The 19535-nt window shown below is 39.7% G+C and overlaps 1 protein-coding gene across 1 annotated transcript; it reads right to left on the minus strand.

Annotated features, from left to right (window-relative positions):
• Nucleotides 1–2505: 2505 nt before the first annotated feature.
• LOC121385932 lies at nucleotides 2506–19503 on the minus strand. Its single transcript, XM_041516726.1, has 4 exons — nucleotides 19485–19503; nucleotides 16569–16763; nucleotides 10005–10122; nucleotides 2506–4239 (listed from the first exon to the last, which is right to left on the minus strand). Exons 1-4 carry the CDS (start codon nucleotides 19501–19503, stop codon nucleotides 4140–4142), a joined length of 432 nt encoding a protein of 143 aa, XP_041372660.1. The 3' UTR covers nucleotides 2506–4139.
• Nucleotides 19504–19535: the final 32 nt, after the last annotated feature.

Here is a 19535-nt window from a genome sequence, read left to right on the forward strand (position 1 = left end):
TCAACTTTATTACCTTTCAAAAAGAATAGTTTGTTTTGTTTAACGACACCACAAGCACAAAAATACAAGTGCCCGACAATCACCAATAAAAAAAGTTAGTTTTGTTTAACGACACCACTAGAGCATATTGATTTATTAATCATCAATTGATGTCAAACATTTGATAATTTTGATAGTCAGAGATGAAACCAGCAAGGGATCTTTTATATGCACTATCCCAGACAGGATAGCACATACCACAGTATTTGATCTACCAGTCGTGGTGCAATGGCTGAAACGAGACTCTTACAGTCAGAGTACTCGGGTTAGTCTGCGACAATCAGAATGTTGTACCAGTCATACTTTACACGTGTTTGGCATCCATTTCACACAGAAAATTACATCATTATGGAAGATAAAGCATTTTAACGACAAAATAAAAATCGAACTGTAATAGTAATAACAGGTGTGGTTTACTCATAAATTGACGTTTACAGGGTACGTGCAAAACTAGTCTTGTTGTTTTGTAAAATTGGGCCCTACTTTGGATGGTCCTCATAAAAGATCCCTGGTTACTAATGGAAAAACGTAGCGGGTTCTCTCTTTAAATATTAAATTTAACAAATGTCTGACATCCAATAGCCGATGATGAATAAATCAATGTGCTCTAGTGGTGCCGTTAAACAAATTTTTAAAAACTTTATTCGTGTTGTTGCTAGTGATATTGTAGATGGTTTTGCTGTTGAGTGTGAAAGACAGACATGTTTTATTTAACGACGCACTCAACACATTTTATGTATGGTTATATGGCGTCAGACATATGGTCAAGGATAACACAGATCTTGAGAGGAAACACGCTGTCGCCACTTCATGGGCTACTCTTTCCGATTAGCAGCAAGGAATCTTTTATATGCACCATCCCACGGACAGGGTAGTACATACCACAGCCTGATATACCAGTCGTGGTGCACTGGCGGAACGACAAATAGCACAATGTGCTCACCGACGGGGATCGATCCCACATCGACCGCTGCACCACTGGGCTACGTTGTGCCCCTGTTGAGTGTGAATGCAGGGATGTTTTGCAATGGGTATAGAAATTCACCGTCATACATGTGAATAAAGTGTTTGTTGTTAAATGCATTCCGGTTGTTACAGTTGGTAGTTTTGCAATGGGTAGAAAGTGTTTGTTGTTTAATGCATTCCGGTTGTTACAGTTGGTAGTTTTGCAATGGGTACAAAGTGTTTGTTGTTAAATGTATTCCGGTTGTTACAGTTGGTAGTTTTGCAATGGGTACAAAGTGTTTGTTGTTAAATGCATTCCGGTTGTTACAGTTGGTAGTTTTGCAATGGGTACAGTGTTGTTGTAAGTTTTGCAGTTGGTAGTTTTGCAATGGGTACAAAGTGTTTGTTGTTAAATGCATTCCGGTTGTTACAGTTGGTAGTTTTGCAATGGGTACAAAGTGTTTGTTGTTAAATGCATTCCGGTTGTTACAGTTGGTAGTTTTGCTTTGGTAGCCATCAGAACGAGTCTGTCAATAAAAATGCACAGTGAAATATTAATACTTGCCTCAGTCAGTTTTGATGTCCAAACTCCGTGGTATGTGCTATCCTGTCTGTGTGATGGTGCATATAAAAGATACCTTGCTACTAATGGAAAAATGTAGCAGGTTTCTGTTAATTAGTCAAAATCACCAAATATTTGACATCGAACAACCAACAATAGAGCGTACACACATGAATACAATGTACGCATGCAAAAAAGAAAAGAAGACTCGTTACATTGAGTGATACCAAGCAAACACCCATGAACTCCAACCAGAACCCGAATTCACGTAAATATAATTGCAGCATAACTCAACAATATCATTAGACTATTGTGAAAAAATAAAAAAAAAAAGGAAAAAAAAGATAATAACTACAACAGCAACAACATAATATATATTTATTTTAATCACAAAAATATTGTAAAATTAAACAACCAACAATTAAGACATTTCTCTAGTCTGTTAAAAACAATTGATATTTAAAGGCATACTGTCACAGATTTATGGACCTTATTTCTCTAAAAATGGATAATAATTAAAAATTACATTAATTGTTGGAAACCAAATCTAGCTATTGCATCACCTTAACTAAACCATGATGGAGTGAAATCCATGTCATACCTCTCGGTAATTTTTGTTTTTTGAATTATGGACCATTGCCATAATTCAATTATTTTTACAAAATTTCATTAATAAATGGAGTATGGTGGTTATGTAAATGGTTGAATAAAGTACATTTAGGGACAAATCAAATTATTTTTGTTTGGGCAATACTTTGTTAGACTTTGTTACATTAAATAGGTCAGTGGTCTGTGACTATATGCCTTTAAATACATTTGTACATTATACTGTAAATCAGGAAGCATTTTGGTTGTAATTTCCTCCACCACTTATGGTGAGCATCGCAGAAGAAACAACCATACATGGACCATTTCTCAGTGTAATTTTCATACTTTTGTAAGAAAAAAAACAAAAAACATTTCTTAAATTAATTTTATTATTACTTTCTACTGTGATAAAATTTTACATTCTGTCTAAACTTGCGAGTTTCTAAGTGACTGTTTAACTTTTTGGAAGTTTTTAATTTTTTCTTCATCTCTTTTTTTCTTATTAATTTTATAGTTACTTTCTACTGTCATAAAAATAGTTTCAGTCTAACCATGTGTGCTGGTATTTGTCTTTTTAATGTTTTTATTTGTCTTATTATTATTTTTTTTAATTCTTAATTTCATTGATTAAAAATATATTGCATTAAATAAGTTAAGTATCAAGCCGATTCTGATTCTTAGCATTAAAGTCACAGATACACGTGTCATGTTTTTAGGCAACGAAACACCACACGATTACCTAGTACGAGAATTGCCACTTGGAAAGACAAGCATTGCGATTTTATCGGTTGCTCTGCAATCGGTTATTCTTGTGGCTATCCTCATACGAGATACTCGCATCGTATCGCCTTTACTTTTTATTATTATTATTAGTTGTGAACTACAAGTTAATCCTTTTTTTAGGGGTGGGAATTGGTGAACTGCAAAAAAAAGAGGAAATCTAAAGAGTTCCCGGAAATTCTTGAAATGCTAGGTTAAAATCTGTGCCATCTGCAACATTTTGGAGGAATTAAAGGACGATTAAAATGCGAGGAAACGCAATGTTCCACGAGAAGAAAACAGTGGATCCGAGGAGAATTCCCACCCCTGTTTTTTTTTTTACTATCGTCCTGTCGGACTGGCAACTATTTTGTGTTTATATTCACACATTATAGTTCGAGTCGATCATGTTTAGTCCGGTAGCTTTTGATTTCGGGCTGGCAGAATGTATAACTTTTCGGAACCTTAATATCCACCAGGAATTTCAGCCAATTTCAACCCTTGGCCTCGTTTCACGAAGGGATCTAAGCACCAGGACCGCCTTAAATGCATTAGGAAGTTTTGAACTCAAGCTGATCCTAGTGCTAAGATTGCTTCATGAACGGGACCCAGGAGCTAATGAAAAAAACAAAAATATCACAAGTTTACGTCTGCGACAAGACCACCTTAAATGCATTAGGAAGTTATGCACTTACGGTGAACTTAGTGCTAAGATTTCTTCGAGGAACAGGACCCAGCTAGAAGCCAATTATAAAACCACAAATATTGTAAGTTTACATCAGCGACAAGCACCAATATACTGGTCTCACGATTATATGTGCTTGACATGTGTTTAACATCTGTTTCACGCAGACAATTACACCATTATAGAAGATGGAGCATTGTATAAGGCTAAAAAAAAATGAAACGTGTACTTCAAACTTTATTTGTTTAACTGTAAATAGTAATATATGAATTGTGGTTTAGTCATAGATTTACGTTAATCTGCAAAACTAGGTGTTTACGATGTTTCATGAAAGTGGGCACACGCAGATCTCTGAAAACTATAAGAACGATGGTTTCGTTTGGGTGTGACTCGCACAAGCCTAGTTTTGTATAACCCAATTTTTCGTTTGCACATTAAATTTAGAACACACACACACACACACACACACACACACACACACACAGAGATACATGTAGAGATGGAGAGACAGAGACAAACAGACAGACATACAAACAGACAAAGACAGAGAGAGAAATATAATTAGGAAAAGGCCTTGTTGTCATATCCTTCAGGATCTCCCTCTTTAGCATTGGCAGTGGTGTTAAGTTTCCTTAAATCATCGGCTTTCGCATTTCTCCGTCTGTCAAGAAAAACATTATCAAGTCTATTATAGTTCATTTGCGTGAAAAGGGAACCGATCAATTGGCATATAACTCTATTATGAATACAGTTAAATTCACATAAACACATATTATTAATTTTAAAAATTATATACCAACTCAAATCACATTTAAAAAACAAAAACAATTCCAGTGTAAATAAAAAAGTTTCTTTACAAATTATCATCAATTAAATTGCAATTGTTAAATCTTATTTTGTAAAACGGGTATAAAGACAACTGATGGAACAGCCAGCAAAAAGCACGCACAGTTCTACCTTTAGTCTCTATGTACTCCATTATCAATTACTTTGATAACAATGCAGCTAGCAGGGTTTCTGCCAGAGGGTAAAACGGGTATGGCGCCATATCCAAAATTTAATTTTTTAAAATTAACTTTATAAAAAAATTAATTATTATTCTTATTACTGTATGATTTTCTTAACCCTAATCCTAAACGTAACCCATTTTCTTTCTGGAGGAGGTCCCCCATATCCCATGTTGACTGTGGTTGCATTCAATTCCATAGTGCAATACCCAAAAATTTCTTTCTGGCAGAAACACTGGCTATTGGGCTCTTAATTAAATTCAAGGGCCAAAACTATGTGAAAAAATGGGTAAATTACCACGATAGTCTAACTTGATCCATAACAGTACATGATAAAGCTATTATACAAAATTTCAGCTCAATATCTCAAGGCATTGTGAAACAAAACAAGCGGAAAACTATATTGAAACAGGCAAAGGAGTTTTGATTGGATGTCTATTATAAACCAGTGTTTTCCAATTTGTACAGCAAAGATAAGTACCAGTCATATATTATAAAAGCTTGCATGGACACGTTACTTTTTTTCTGGTATTATTAAACGGGTCTTTCTGTCAACTACATAAAGTTAGTGGCAATCAGTAAACAAAATTATTGTATGTGTACTGTTTGTTAAGTTTCACATGCGTTATCTTTCACACTCGCCATGTTGAAATTATGTGCACTGTACCAGCGTGATCGCACACCTTAAAAGACTAGGTCTGCATACATCCTCAAATTTAGTAATTGCCCCCGAGATCCCCCCCCCCCCCAGTTTACACTCACACACCAGTCACATAGGACCTCACATTTAGTAATTGCCCCCGAGATCCCCCCCCCCCAGTTTACACTCACACACCAGTCACATACGACCTCACATTTAGTAATTGCCCCCTCCCCCCAGTTTACACTCACGCAAACACCAGTCACATACATGTACGACCTCACATTTAGTAATTGCCCCCTCCCTCCAGTTTACACTCACACAAACACCAGTCACATACGACCTCACATTTAGTAATTGCCCCCTCCCTCCAGTTTACACTCACACAAACACCAGTCACATAGGACCTCACATTTAGTAATTGCCCCCTCCCTCCAGTTTACACTCACACAAACACCAGTCACATACGACCTCACATTTAGTAATTGGCCCCTCCAGTTAAAACACACACACACACAGATATATAGACACACACACACAGATACACACCAGTCACCTACGTGCGGCAGTGTGTATGATGTCTATGTTTCAAATTACCTCTTGTCAAGGTACCACCCTCCAGGAACAGCCACCAGCGACACTGCTCCAACCACTACCATCACAATGATGTCTATGTTTCAAATTACCTCTTGTAAAGATACCACCCTCCAGGAACAGCCACCAGCGACACTGCTCCAACCACTACCATCACAATGATGTCTATGTTTCAAATTACCTCTTGTAAAGGTACCACCCTCCAGGAACAGCCACCAGCGACACTGCTCCAACCACTACCATCACAATGATGTCTATGTTTCAAATTACCTCTTGTAAAGGTACCACCCTCCAGGAACAGCCACCAGCGACACTGCTCCAACCACTACCATCACAATGATGTCTATGTTTCAAATTACCTCTTGTCAAGGTACCACCCTCCAGGAACAGCCACCAGCGACACTGCTCCAACCACTACCATCACAATGATGTCTATGTTTCAAATTACCTCTTGTGAAGGTACCACCCTCCAGGAACAGCCACCAGCGACACTGCTCCAACCACTACCATCACAATGATGTCTATGTTTCAAATTACCTCTTGTAAAGGTACCACCCTCCAGGAACAGCCACCAGCGACACTGCTCCAACCACTACCATCACAATGATGTCTATGTTTCAAATTACCTCTTGTAAAGGTACCACCCTCCAGGAACAGCCACCAGCGACACTGCTCCAACCACTACCATCACAATGATGTCTATGTTTCAAATTACCTCTTGTCAAGGTACCACCCTCCAGGAACAGCCACCAGCGACACTGCTCCAACCACTACCATCACAATGATGTCTATGTTTCAAATTACCTCTTGTCAAGGTACCACCCTCCAGGAACAGCCACCAGCGACACTGCTCCAACCACTACCATCACAATGATGTCTATGTTTCAAATTACCTCTTGTGAAGGTACCACCCTCCAGGAACAGCCACCAGCGACACTGCTCCAACCACTACCATCACAATGATGTCTATGTTTCAAATTACCTCTTGTGAAGGTACCACCCTCCAGGAACAGCCACCAGCGACACTGCTCCAACCACTACCATCACAATGATGTCTATGTTTCAAATTACCTCTTGTGAAGGTACCACCCTCCAGGAACAGCCACCAGCGACACTGCTCCAACCACTACCATCACAATGATGTCTATGTTTCAAATTACCTCTTGTAAAGGTACCACCCTCCAGGAACAGCCACCAGCGACACTGCTCCAACCACTACCATCACAATGATGTCTATGTTTCAAATTACCTCTTGTAAAGGTACCACCCTCCAGGAACAGCCACCAGCGACACTGCTCCAACCACTACCATCACAATGATGTCTATGTTTCAAATTACCTCTTGTAAAGGTACCACCCTCCAGGAACAGCCACCAGCGACACTGCTCCAACCACTACCATCACAATGATGTCTATGTTTCAAATTACCTCTTGTCAAGGTACCACCCTCCAGGAACAGCCACCAGCGACACTGCTCCAACCACTACCATCACAATGATGTCTATGTTTCAAATTACCTCTTGTCAAGGTACCACCCTCCAGGAACAGCCACCAGCGACACTGCTCCAACCACTACCATCACAATGATGTCTATGTTTCAAATTACCTCTTGTCAAGGTACCACCCTCCAGGAACAGCCACCAGCGACACTGCTCCAACCACTACCATCACAATGATGTCTATGTTTCAAATTACCTCTTGTCAAGGTACCACCCTCCAGGAACAGCCACCAGCGACACTGCTCCAACCACTACCATCACAATGATGTCTATGTTTCAAATTACCTCTTGTCAAGGTACCACCCTCCAGGAACAGCCACCAGCGACACTGCTCCAACCACTACCATCACAATGATGTCTATGTTTCAAATTACCTCTTGTCAAGGTACCACCCTCCAGGAACAGCCACCAGCGACACTGCTCCAACCACTACCATCACAATGATGTCTATGTTTCAAATTACCTCTTGTCAAGGTACCACCCTCCAGGAACAGCCACCAGCGACACTGCTCCAACCACTACCATCACAATGATGTCTATGTTTCAAATTACCTCTTGTGAAGGTACCACCCTCCAGGAACAGCCACCAGCGACACTGCTCCAACCACTACCATCACAATGATGTCTATGTTTCAAATTACCTCTTGTAAAGGTACCACCCTCCAGGAACAGCCACCAGCGACACTGCTCCAACCACTACCATCACAATGATGTCTATGTTTCAAATTACCTCTTGTCAAGGTACCACCTCCAGGAACAGCCACCAGCGACACTGCTCCAACCACTACCATCACAATGATGTCTATGTTTCAAATTACCTCTTGTGAAGATACCACCCTCCAGGAACAGCCACCAGCGACACTGCTCCAACCACTACCATCACAATGATGTCTATGTTTCAAATTACCTCTTGTGAAGGTACCACCCTCCAGGAACAGCCACCAGCGACACTGCTCCAACCACTACCATCACAATGATGTCTATGTTTCAAATTACCTCTTGTAAAGGTACCACCCTCCAGGAACAGCCACCAGCGACACTGCTCCAACCACTACCATCACAATGATGTCTATGTTTCAAATTACCTCTTGTAAAGGTACCACCCTCCAGGAACAGCCACCAGCGACACTGCTCCAACCACTACCATCACAATGATGTCTATGTTTCAAATTACCTCTTGTAAAGATACCACCCTCCAGGAACAGCCACCAGCGACACTGCTCCAACCACTACCATCACAATGATGTCTATGTTTCAAATTACCTCTTGTCAAGGTACCACCCTCCAGGAACAGCCACCAGCGACACTGCTCCAACCACTACCATCACAATGATGTCTATGTTTCAAATTACCTCTTGTAAAGGTACCACCCTCCAGGAACAGCCACCAGCGACACTGCTCCAACCACTACCATCACAATGATGTCTATGTTTCAAATTACCTCTTGTCAAGGTACCACCCTCCAGGAACAGCCACCAGCGACACTGCTCCAACCACTACCATCACAATGATGTCTATGTTTCAAATTACCTCTTGTAAAGGTACCACCCTCCAGGAACAGCCACCAGCGACACTGCTCCAACCACTACCATCACAATGATGTCTATGTTTCAAATTACCTCTTGTCAAGGTACCACCCTCCAGGAACAGCCACCAGCGACACTGCTCCAACCACTACCATCACAATGATGTCTATGTTTCAAATTACCTCTTGTCAAGGTACCACCCTCCAGGAACAGCCACCAGCGACACTGCTCCAACCACTACCATCACAATGATGTCTATGTTTCAAATTACCTCTTGTAAAGGTACCACCCTCCAGGAACAGCCACCAGCGACACTGCTCCAACCACTACCATCACAATGATGTCTATGTTTCAAATTACCTCTTGTGAAGGTACCACCCTCCAGGAACAGCCACCAGCGACACTGCTCCAACCACTACCATCACAATGATGTCTATGTTTCAAATTACCTCTTGTAAAGGTACCACCCTCCAGGAACAGCCACCAGCGACACTGCTCCAACCACTACCATCACAATGATGTCTATGTTTCAAATTACCTCTTGTCAAGGTACCACCCTCCAGGAACAGCCACCAGCGACACTGCTCCAACCACTACCATCACAATGATGTCTATGTTTCAAATTACCTCTTGTGAAGATACCACCCTCCAGGAACAGCCACCAGCGACACTGCTCCAACCACTACCATCACAATGATGTCTATGTTTCAAATTACCTCTTGTGAAGGTACCAACCTCCAGGAACAGCCACCAGCGACACTGCTCCAACCACTACCATCACAATGATGTCTATGTTTCAAATTACCTCTTGTAAAGGTACCACCCTCCAGGAACAGCCACCAGCGACACTGCTCCAACCACTACCATCACAATGATGTCTATGTTTCAAATTACCTCTTGTCAAGGTACCACCCTCCAGGAACAGCCACCAGCGACACTGCTCCAACCACTACCATCACAATGATGTCTATGTTTCAAATTACCTCTTGTGAAGATACCACCCTCCAGGAACAGCCACCAGCGACACTGCTCCAACCACTACCATCACAATGATGTCTATGTTTCAAATTACCTCTTGTCAAGGTACCACCCTCCAGGAACAGCCACCAGCGACACTGCTCCAACCACTACCATCACAATGATGTCTATGTTTCAAATTACCTCTTGTAAAGGTACCACCCTCCAGGAACAGCCACCAGCGACACCGCTCCAACCACTACCATCACAATGATGCCTATGCCTATGGTCCCAGTTTGCTTCCCTGCATATACCTTTACAGCTGAAAGCAATAATAAAACACAATAGCTATACATAAATATATAGCTGCATTTGACAAAAATATATAGCTGAATTTGACAAAATTGATGTTCTTTTTGTCATATGCATCGCGCAAGTGCATACTTCAAATCTTCGGCAACTGTTAGTCTCGATTTTCCAAATGTACGTTAGTGCTAAAATCGGAAAACGTCGTCAGATTCCGCTGGTTTCATGCAATCAAAATTTTGTACGTAAGTCCTAAAGACAAATTTCCATACTTTTTTCAAACCAACTCGCAAAAAAGATTATTTTCTCATACTTTTTCCAGGTCTGGAAAATGGATTTTCAAAATTCCATACTTTTCAAGGTTTTCCATACTCATGGCCGGATCCATACGAACCCTGTACAATTCATACTCCTAATTCAGTGGTAAAGAGTTTTCTTGATGCGTGGTCAGTCTGGGATCAAGCCTCATTGGTGGGCCCATTGGGCTATTTCTTGTTGCAACGAGTGCACCACGACTGGTATATCAAAGGCCGTGGTATGTGCTATCCTGCCTGTGGGATGGTGAATATAAAAGATCCCTTGGTTTCTTCTCTAAGACTAGATGTCAAAATGACCAAATGTTTGACATCCAATAGCCGATGATTAATAAATCAATGTGCTCCAGTGGTGTCGTTAACAAAACAAACATTAAACTCCTTATCTCCCGAGTCTACTGGTCTGGATTTGAGACAAGACATTAATGTGACAGGCCCTATTTTTTAAACAGTATTCCAATGACGTAATTTTACATCTCATTACAATAACAATAAACTGGGTTCAATTATGAGGTTTCCATGTTAGTTTTAGTAAGAGGCAATTTGATACAGATTTGTCACCAATTTAGAAAGCTTAGAAGGTGTTTTTCATATCTTCAAAGCCTTCTGAATAAACGTAGCAGAGATGACCCTCTTAAAAGTGTGGGCTAACTCCATCAGGTTGTGAAATCCAAGATGGCCACCAAAATAACCAAAACAGCTTCTCTTTGTCGTATATGTTTTTAATATTGAAATAAATATTTTTGGGGATAAAACAATTGAATTCACAATTTGGGACGCAAGATACATGTTACATGTGTATAGTAACAAAAATTGCGGTGTTTTTATTGATTCTAATGCATCTTTCCAACACATCAGGCTCATATTTGAGTGTACTACTCCTTTAAGAAATATGTTACCATGGTTGTTAACTCAGCATAGTCCTTTTAATATGTTCACCAGTAATACCCCGAAATGATATATCAAATTTTAAACATGTGTTATGGTGTTATGGAAGTTGTAACATATATGGCTCATTCTTACAATATCTGCTAACCACGCGTACAAGACTATATGCAAAGGTAGAATAAAAAATAATACGAAAAAAACTTATTTATTAGAATCATTATATTCTTCCGTGCGTCTGTCCATAGAAAGGTCACATTTGTGAGCCATTTCACAGATTTTTTGACATTTTTGCCAGCCTAAATTCTAAATATGCACCTGTAACAAATCACAGTCAGGTGATTTCTGACCGTAAAATTTTTGAAACCATTAAGGAATTTTACTTTATTTTGGGGTATATATGATCATTCAATCATGAAGTTCAGATAGTAATAATAGCACGATTAAGATGTTAGTATTATGATTGATAGAAAATGTTTTTACTGTGTAACAAGAAGTTGGAAATTTTTTGCAACTCTAGCGCTGGAACAAAATAATTAAAATATCCCATGGCGGTGTTAAAGTGACCTAAACTATCACATGACTCTCAGTAAGTTCTTGTTGCTGCTATATTAAAAACAAATCAGGGTGGATTTCATTCCAAATTTTGAATATTCTCGGCACAGATTGACCTCAACTTTTGATGAGTCTTAAGTGTATTTTTTATTGCTGTTCAACTCCGGAACGCAGTTATCTCAGAAAATATTACTTTCAGTTCATTTTGCTTTACAAATCGTGTCGAAAGTGGGAGATTGTTTCTTTCTTTTCTACCTCGAATGCAATCAGGGTTGCCAAGAGGAATTTATGATTCAAAGTGAAAATGAACAATATTTTGTCTAAGAGAGACCTGTCTTCCTATTTTTCGTTACTATCAATGTCACCAACATAAATTCATCAAACTTGTTTGAAACATATACTATTCTATTTGCATTTTAAGGCTTTTGGTTGCTTGCCCGGAGGTCAAGTATGGATTCACATTGAGGTTGCCCCTCCAAAACATTTGTTGCCTTGATCTCGTTGCTTTGAAAATAAAGTTATATTTATATTCCATTAAAACAGCAACCAACAGGTTTGGAATTAATATGTTGTCACTGTAAAATGTAATATGTACTGTCTGACAATAAAATACATCACTTTTTAATATTTTAAAAGGTTTTGTATTAGAGGACCTGCGGTCACTTGATATAAACACATTGATTGTCACCAGTGATGGCCCGACAACTCAATACAAGAACCACACAAATTTCTACATTATGACTGAGAAGATGATACACCACAGATTCAAATGCATTTGCTGGAACTTCAGTGAAACCGGACACGACAAGGGTGCTGTGGATGGGGTGGGAGCTGCCCTAAAGCGCGCCGCCGATCATAACGTCGCCCTCGGAAATGATATACCTACTGCCAAGTCCATGTTTGAAAAACTCCAATCCACACTGTATTATGTTGCACAAGAATTGATCCTGGACGTATAAGAGGAGATCCCAGTGAAGATAAATGGTGTCCCTGGTATGAAGACCATTCATGAGTTATTCACTTCACAACCGGCTATTACACAGGAACCTTTCTTGTTTCTGCTCATGGCCAAAAATATGCAACTGCTATAAACTGCGAGCACATTCGTTTTGTGGTGTAAATCAACCAGTGCTTTCGGATAGATGGCCCAGGAAAATACTGGTGTCTTGTCGAATATCGAAATCAGCCGTACCCAGGGAAGATTATTGATGTAGACGAAGATGAGGGTACGTGACTGTGATGAAATGTGTTGGAATAAACTGATACACATGGCCCGAGCCAGTGAATCAATGCTGGTACACGAGAAACCAATTCATTGGAATGATAAGTGAGCCTGAAAAAGTTACCAGACATTTCAAATTATCTGAAATAGATTGGCAAAGAGTTCATTCTTATTGAAAGCTCTGTGTAAGATCTCGTACTGCATAAAACTATACAAAACTATACGAAGCTTCATTTGCGTTTTCGAAGTCACCTGGACATTTAGTGGATGGTGATTGAGAGTCAAAAAGGTGGTGGAGGGTAAGCACACGGTAGTGCTTTTCCATAGCGTTGTTGGGTGGTGGTAAAGGGTGTGGCAAAACGTCCACTCAGGAACTTTACAATTCAACTCCGGAATGACTTAAAAACAGAAAATCTCGATAAAATCAGTGGAGAACAATAAAGTTTAGAACTATTATAATTTTCACCAAGTTTGTACTAATAAAGTTTTTCTTTTCTTTCCGTCTTTCATTTTATCCTTCCTTCAAACATCCATTCATTAATTTATTAATTCATGCCTCTAGCCCTCCCCGTGTTGATATGTATTACACACACTTTTCTCTAGCCCTCCCCGTATTGATATGTATTACACGCAGTCTTTTCTAGCCCTCCCCTTGTTGGTATGTATTACACACAGTCTTCTCTAACCCTCCCTTTGTGTATGTGTATTACACAGTCCTCTCTAGCCCCCCCCCCCCCCATGTTGATATGTATTACACGCAGTCCTTTCTAGCCCTCCCCTTGTTGGTATGTATTACACACAGTCTTCTCTAACCCTCCCTTTGTGTATGTGTATTACACAGAGTCCTCTCTAGCCCCCCCCCCCCCATGTTGATATGTATTACACGCAGTCCTTTCTAGCCCTCCCCTTGTTGGTATGTATTACACACAGTCTTCTCTAACCCTCCCTTTGTGTATGTGTATTACACACAGTCCTCTCTAGACCCCCCCCCCCCCCCCCCCCATATGTTGATATGTATTACACACAGTCCTTTCTAGCCCTCCCTTTGTGCATGTGTATTACACACAGTCCTCTAGTCCATGGCATTATTGGGTGGTGGTAAGGGAGGGTGGCAAAATTTGGCACAGAAGACCTCTTTTCACCTCTTCATAGATTATGGTAGATTTGCAGTTTTACTTTGGAAACTTTAATTTCAACTCCGGAACTTTTCAATTCAACTCCAGAACGAATGAAAAACAGAAAATCTCGATAAAATCAGTGGAGACCAATAAAGTATCTGAAAATTGAGTGTAATATTGTCAGTACGATATTGGTAGTCGAAACTGAAGTTGAGATAAGGTTCCAGCAAAAAAAATTCTTGGCGTTGTACCTATGTGCAGGTATTGTGAGAATGACCCATATAGCAATTATTAATCTTCCATTAGCTGATTCAATACACTATCTCTGCAAAAAAGTGAATTCCAGAAAAGGATATGATAGAGCCACAAAAGTATGCAGCTTGCAGCCACGACTTGCTTTTCATTTGTACTGCTGACAGCCTACTTTATATTTACCTATGTACACTCTGGTCCAGTCGACTGCTGAAAACATGTCATGCTACACGAAGAAGAACTGCATACATTTTTCAACGGCAATGAAGGCTGCCATCTTTGTCACTTAATATAGACATCAGTGTTCGAGATTAAAAATTTGGGCAGTATCCCAGTTGGATACCAACATTTCAAAATCTGGTATCTCACCTGAGAATTTAGTATCCCACTTAAATGAAATTCATAAATAACATTGTAACAATCTTGGATGACACTGTTCTCGTTCCCAGTCTATTGCTATGCCGCAATCGAGATTGCGGAATTCGTAAAATTCGCAATCAAACGGAATCGGAAAAAAGATTTGCTGCATCTATTTTTGAGTAATACTGACATAAATTGATATTTAGCAGTAATCTATAAGTGTTTCTGACATTACTAATGATAAACCTACCTGTATCAATTTTCTGCAGATGTGGAATCAATATCTCAAATAAAATTTGAAGGGAGGAAACATTCAACAAAAACAATAGCGACTTAGCGGTTCCCAGTCTATTGCTATACCACTATTGGTCCAGTGTAGCATTAGACTGGGTACGAGTTGGGGGAGATACTGTTACAGCATAGCATCAGACTGGGTACGAGCTCGAAAATACTGTTACTTCACCAGTAAATGACGACTTTCATTGTTTCAGCGAAAAATAAAAATGCAGGATTAAAAAACAACAACAACATTATATGGTATCCCTGTGGGATACTGGGTTATTGAAGTCTGGTATCCAAAATTAAATTCTGGTATCCCCGGGATATCAGGATTCCGTTAATCTCGATCAATGAACATGGATTTGGGCTGGCTATCTACATGGCGGTCATATTTTTGATCCGAAAGCCCAGTGTTCATCCACCACACCCAATCTAAGCATTCCCGTGCTAATTAGCCCTGTTTACGTCTAGTAATATAGTGAATACTGCATGCCCAATTCAGGATACAGACTCCATGAGTACTCGGGCACGGGGCCGAGTCTAGCAAGACTCAACTCGGGTACCCATGCAAGAAAGAGCACTCATAATTAATTAGAGTTTTGACGTCGTTTTGCCATATGCTTGACTCCAGTTACATTAGAGGACTATGAGGCATGAAGGGAAAACAAATGTGGAATGTGTGGAATGCAATACAATGGCATGATTTGGCATCCACGTTCAGAGCTATTTAGTTTTATCCCTTAGTCATCTTGTGTACGCGTTGGGTACTCGGGTCCAGGTCGAATTTGAGCCTCGAGTACTCAAGTCCAATATTTTGGCTCTAATTCAGACCGCGTGCAAGCTTACCACAAAGACCCCCTTTACACCTCTTGGTGGTGGTTTTAGTGTTCGTCCACCCCCCACCTAAACGTTCCTGTGCTAATTATCCCCGTATACGTCAGCGCCCTCAATAGTTTAAGAAGTAGCAGGCTACAACAGTGATGATAGCAGGGGGCACCTTGTTTGGATCCCTTTTGTAGGAGACTTTATTAAAGAAGAGAAAGCACTTTTTTTTTACCATCAACGAAAAGTAGGCGGCGGCAAAAGCTGTTTCAGGCAGCGATTTGCCGCCGGAGACCGGGTACTTTTGAGGGCTCTGATACGTCTAGTAATATAGTGAATAATGTGTCCAATTCAGGGCACGTGCTACATGTAGCTTACCACAAAAATCCCTTTTACAGCTCTTGGTCATGGTTTTAGTGTTTGTCTCCCCACACCACCCCCACCCCCACCTAAATGTTTACGTCTAGTAATATAGTGAAAAACGTGTCCAATTCAGGACACGTGCTAGCTTACCACAAACATCCCCTATACACAGCTCATGGTGATGGTTTTAGTGTTTGTCCGATCCCCACCCCACCCCCACCCCCCATCTAAATGTTTACGTCTAGTAATATAGTGAATAAACGTGTCCAATTCAGGGCTCGTGCTAGCTTACCACAAAAATCCCCTTTACACCTCTTGGTGGTGGTTTTAGTGTCCTTCACATTGCCATCACACCGCACGGGTCTTCCTACAGGCCTCGGCTTGGTGTCGGGATCGGCGCACGTTCTTTTCAATGTTGATTCTCGAATGCATTTCTCATTGCAAAGGCTATCCTTAGAGATAACCCAAGGTGCCCATTCTCCACGAACTAAAAAACAAAGAGAGAAAGAAAATAAAAACAGATAATTCTCACCCTATTACCAGTATGCATACCCTCAAGATACACCCTCACAAAAAACACATTAACCCCCCCACACACACAAAATAAGAAAAAAATAGATAGAGAAAGAAAGGGACATTTAATGGTTACTTGGTGTTTAACATACAATGCATGGTTGATTTGTCAATAGGTGGTTGTGGAGTGGGGGTGGGGTGGGGTGGAGGGAGCGGCGTTGCCACCACAGATGCTGTCCTATAGAAAAAACTGCTACACAGTGTGGGTGTGTGTTCAAGGGTTAAAACCAGGCCCTTTCTGCTCAAGCAATTTTACTTTTTATATCAATATATTTTCCGGGGGAGCATGACTTCACACGCCAGTCTAAACGCACCCACCCCCTATAATTCTTGCACATGCATAATTCAAATTTATGATACTGCCTTTTCAATCCACAAATATGTTTATTTAAAAAAAACAATTTAATGAAAGTTTATTAACCCCAGAAAACAAACATGACAGTATAGTACCAGGATTGGGAAATAAAAAGGAAATGTTTTATTTAACGACACACTCAACATATTTTATTTACGATTCAACGATAAATGATAATTTAAAAATATCGACCAATTACACTTCGCTTTTATAACGTTATTCGAGAGCATACAAATTCTAAAAATATCGGGCGAGACAATTTATATAATAGGTGAACTTGTTGGTTTATTTCAACATTGAAAAAACAGGGGGAAATGTGCAGTAATAAACTCTGGATTGTATACTAGTATAAACAGATTTTATGGCTATACCATCACGTTTTTGGGGGTTTTTTCATCTTGAAAAAATGTTTATATAAAATTTTATATTGCAATTAGTTTCTGGCATACTTCGTAATTCACCCGAATCATTCCATATACCGTCGGCATAATCCCGAATGTTTTCAAATTCTTTTCAAATCACTGGCATGATTTTGCAAGTAATGTTTTGACTGGTCGAATGAAAGGTCAACTGGACATGAACTCCAACGGGCTGCTGTTAGATCCACATGTAATAGTGGAGCTAATTTTAATTAGATTGTAAAACTTGTAGTCTAGACTTAAGACTCTAACAGAATCTGAGACTTTAATGTTGTGACAATTAACACAAAACAAATTGTATGCACGTGACGTCATTTGAGATTTTTAAAATAAAGTTTATTTTGTTTAACGACACCACTAGAGCACACTGATTTAATAATCGGATGTCAAACATTTGGTAATTTTGACATATAGTCTTAAGAGAGGAAACCCGCTACATTTTTCCATTAGTAGCAATTAGAGATCTTTTATATATGCACCATCCCACAGACAGGACAGCACATACCACAGCCTTTGATATACCAGTCGTGGTTCACTGGCTGGAACGAGAAATAGCCCAATGGGTCCACCGGCAAGAATCGATCCGAGATTGACCATGCATCAAGCAAGTGATTTACCACTGGGCTACATCCCACCCCTTCATTTGAGATTGAGTCAATGGACTCTTTTAAACATTTGAGACTGAGTCAATGGACTCTTTTAAACATTTGAGATTGAGTCAATGGACTCTTTTAAACATTTGAGATTGAGTCAATGGACTCTTTCAAACATTTGAGATTGAGTCAATGGACTCTTTTAAACATTTGAGACTGAGTCAATGGACTCTTTTAAACATTTGAGATTGAGTCAATGGACTCTTTTAAACATTTGAGATTGAGTCAATGGACTCTTTCAAACATTTGAGATTGAGATGGACTCTGAGTCAATGGACTCTTTTAAACATTTGAGATTGAGTCAATGGACTCTTTTAAACATTTGAGATTGAGTCAATGGACTCTTTTAAACATTTGAGACTGAGTCAATGGACTCTTTTAAACATTTGAGATTGAGTCAATGGACTCTTTTAAACATTTGAGATTGAGTCAACTCTTTCAAACATTGAGTCAATGGACTCTTTTAAACATTTGAGACTGAGTCAATGGACTCTTTTAAACATTTGAGATTGAGTCAATGGACTCTTTTAAACTGAGTCAATGGACTCTTTTAAACATTTGAGATTGAGTCAATGGACTCTTTTAAACATTTGAGATTGAGTCAATGGACTCTTTTAAACATTTGATAAACTTGAGCCATAACTTTCTGACTACTGCAAGTGAGATATCTCGCCCGACATCACATCAGTCGACATACTGTATACTGCATACAGTGCATTCCCCAATTCATATTTCCCGCCGTTTTGCACACGACACTCACCGGAAACGGAAATATAATAAAAGAAAAAAGATTTCTTTTCAAACTGGTGGCTTTTATTTTGATTTTTTTCAATTGAAAATACCTTGACATTTTTAGTTCAAGAAGTGATTTTTCGGCAAGTATTTTCGCTTGACAACAATGGCGGCACGTCGCGGTCATTTTCAGGGATCGATAGCTCTGACTATGACAGCTAATATGATAAAAAAAATTATCGTTTTACCAACAACGAAAATCACGAAATATTGCAATATGAATTGTTTTGGGCAAAAAAAGAATTTGGTCAGAAAAAAGGAATACTTTGACAGCTGGCACTATACCTGTAATAACTTTTTTTTTTTGCCTAATTTTAATCACCAATTAACTGCTCTCTGTAACTACGTATAATACTACCAATTCTAGAACTTTTCGTATTTTACACATTTAAGATACTCGCTTTTCCAGTACCCACTCAACGCGGACCCAATCATGTCTACACGTCCATGGTCCTCCAAGATTTCCT

This window comes from Gigantopelta aegis, chromosome 12 (assembly GCF_016097555.1).
Source record: "Gigantopelta aegis isolate Gae_Host chromosome 12, Gae_host_genome, whole genome shotgun sequence".
NCBI classification, from domain to species: Eukaryota; Metazoa; Mollusca; class Gastropoda; order Neomphalida; family Peltospiridae; genus Gigantopelta; species Gigantopelta aegis.

Coding starts and splice junctions, on each gene's coding strand:
- LOC121385932 (XM_041516726.1), bottom strand. Junction 10,123..16,568: donor GTGTAAAGGGGATTTTTGTG/GTAAGCTAGCAC, acceptor TATTGCTTTCAG/CTGTAAAGGTATATGCAGGG. Junction 4,240..10,004: donor GGGTGGTACCTTTACAAGAG/GTAATTTGAAAC, acceptor TTTTCTTGACAG/ACGGAGAAATGCGAAAGCCG.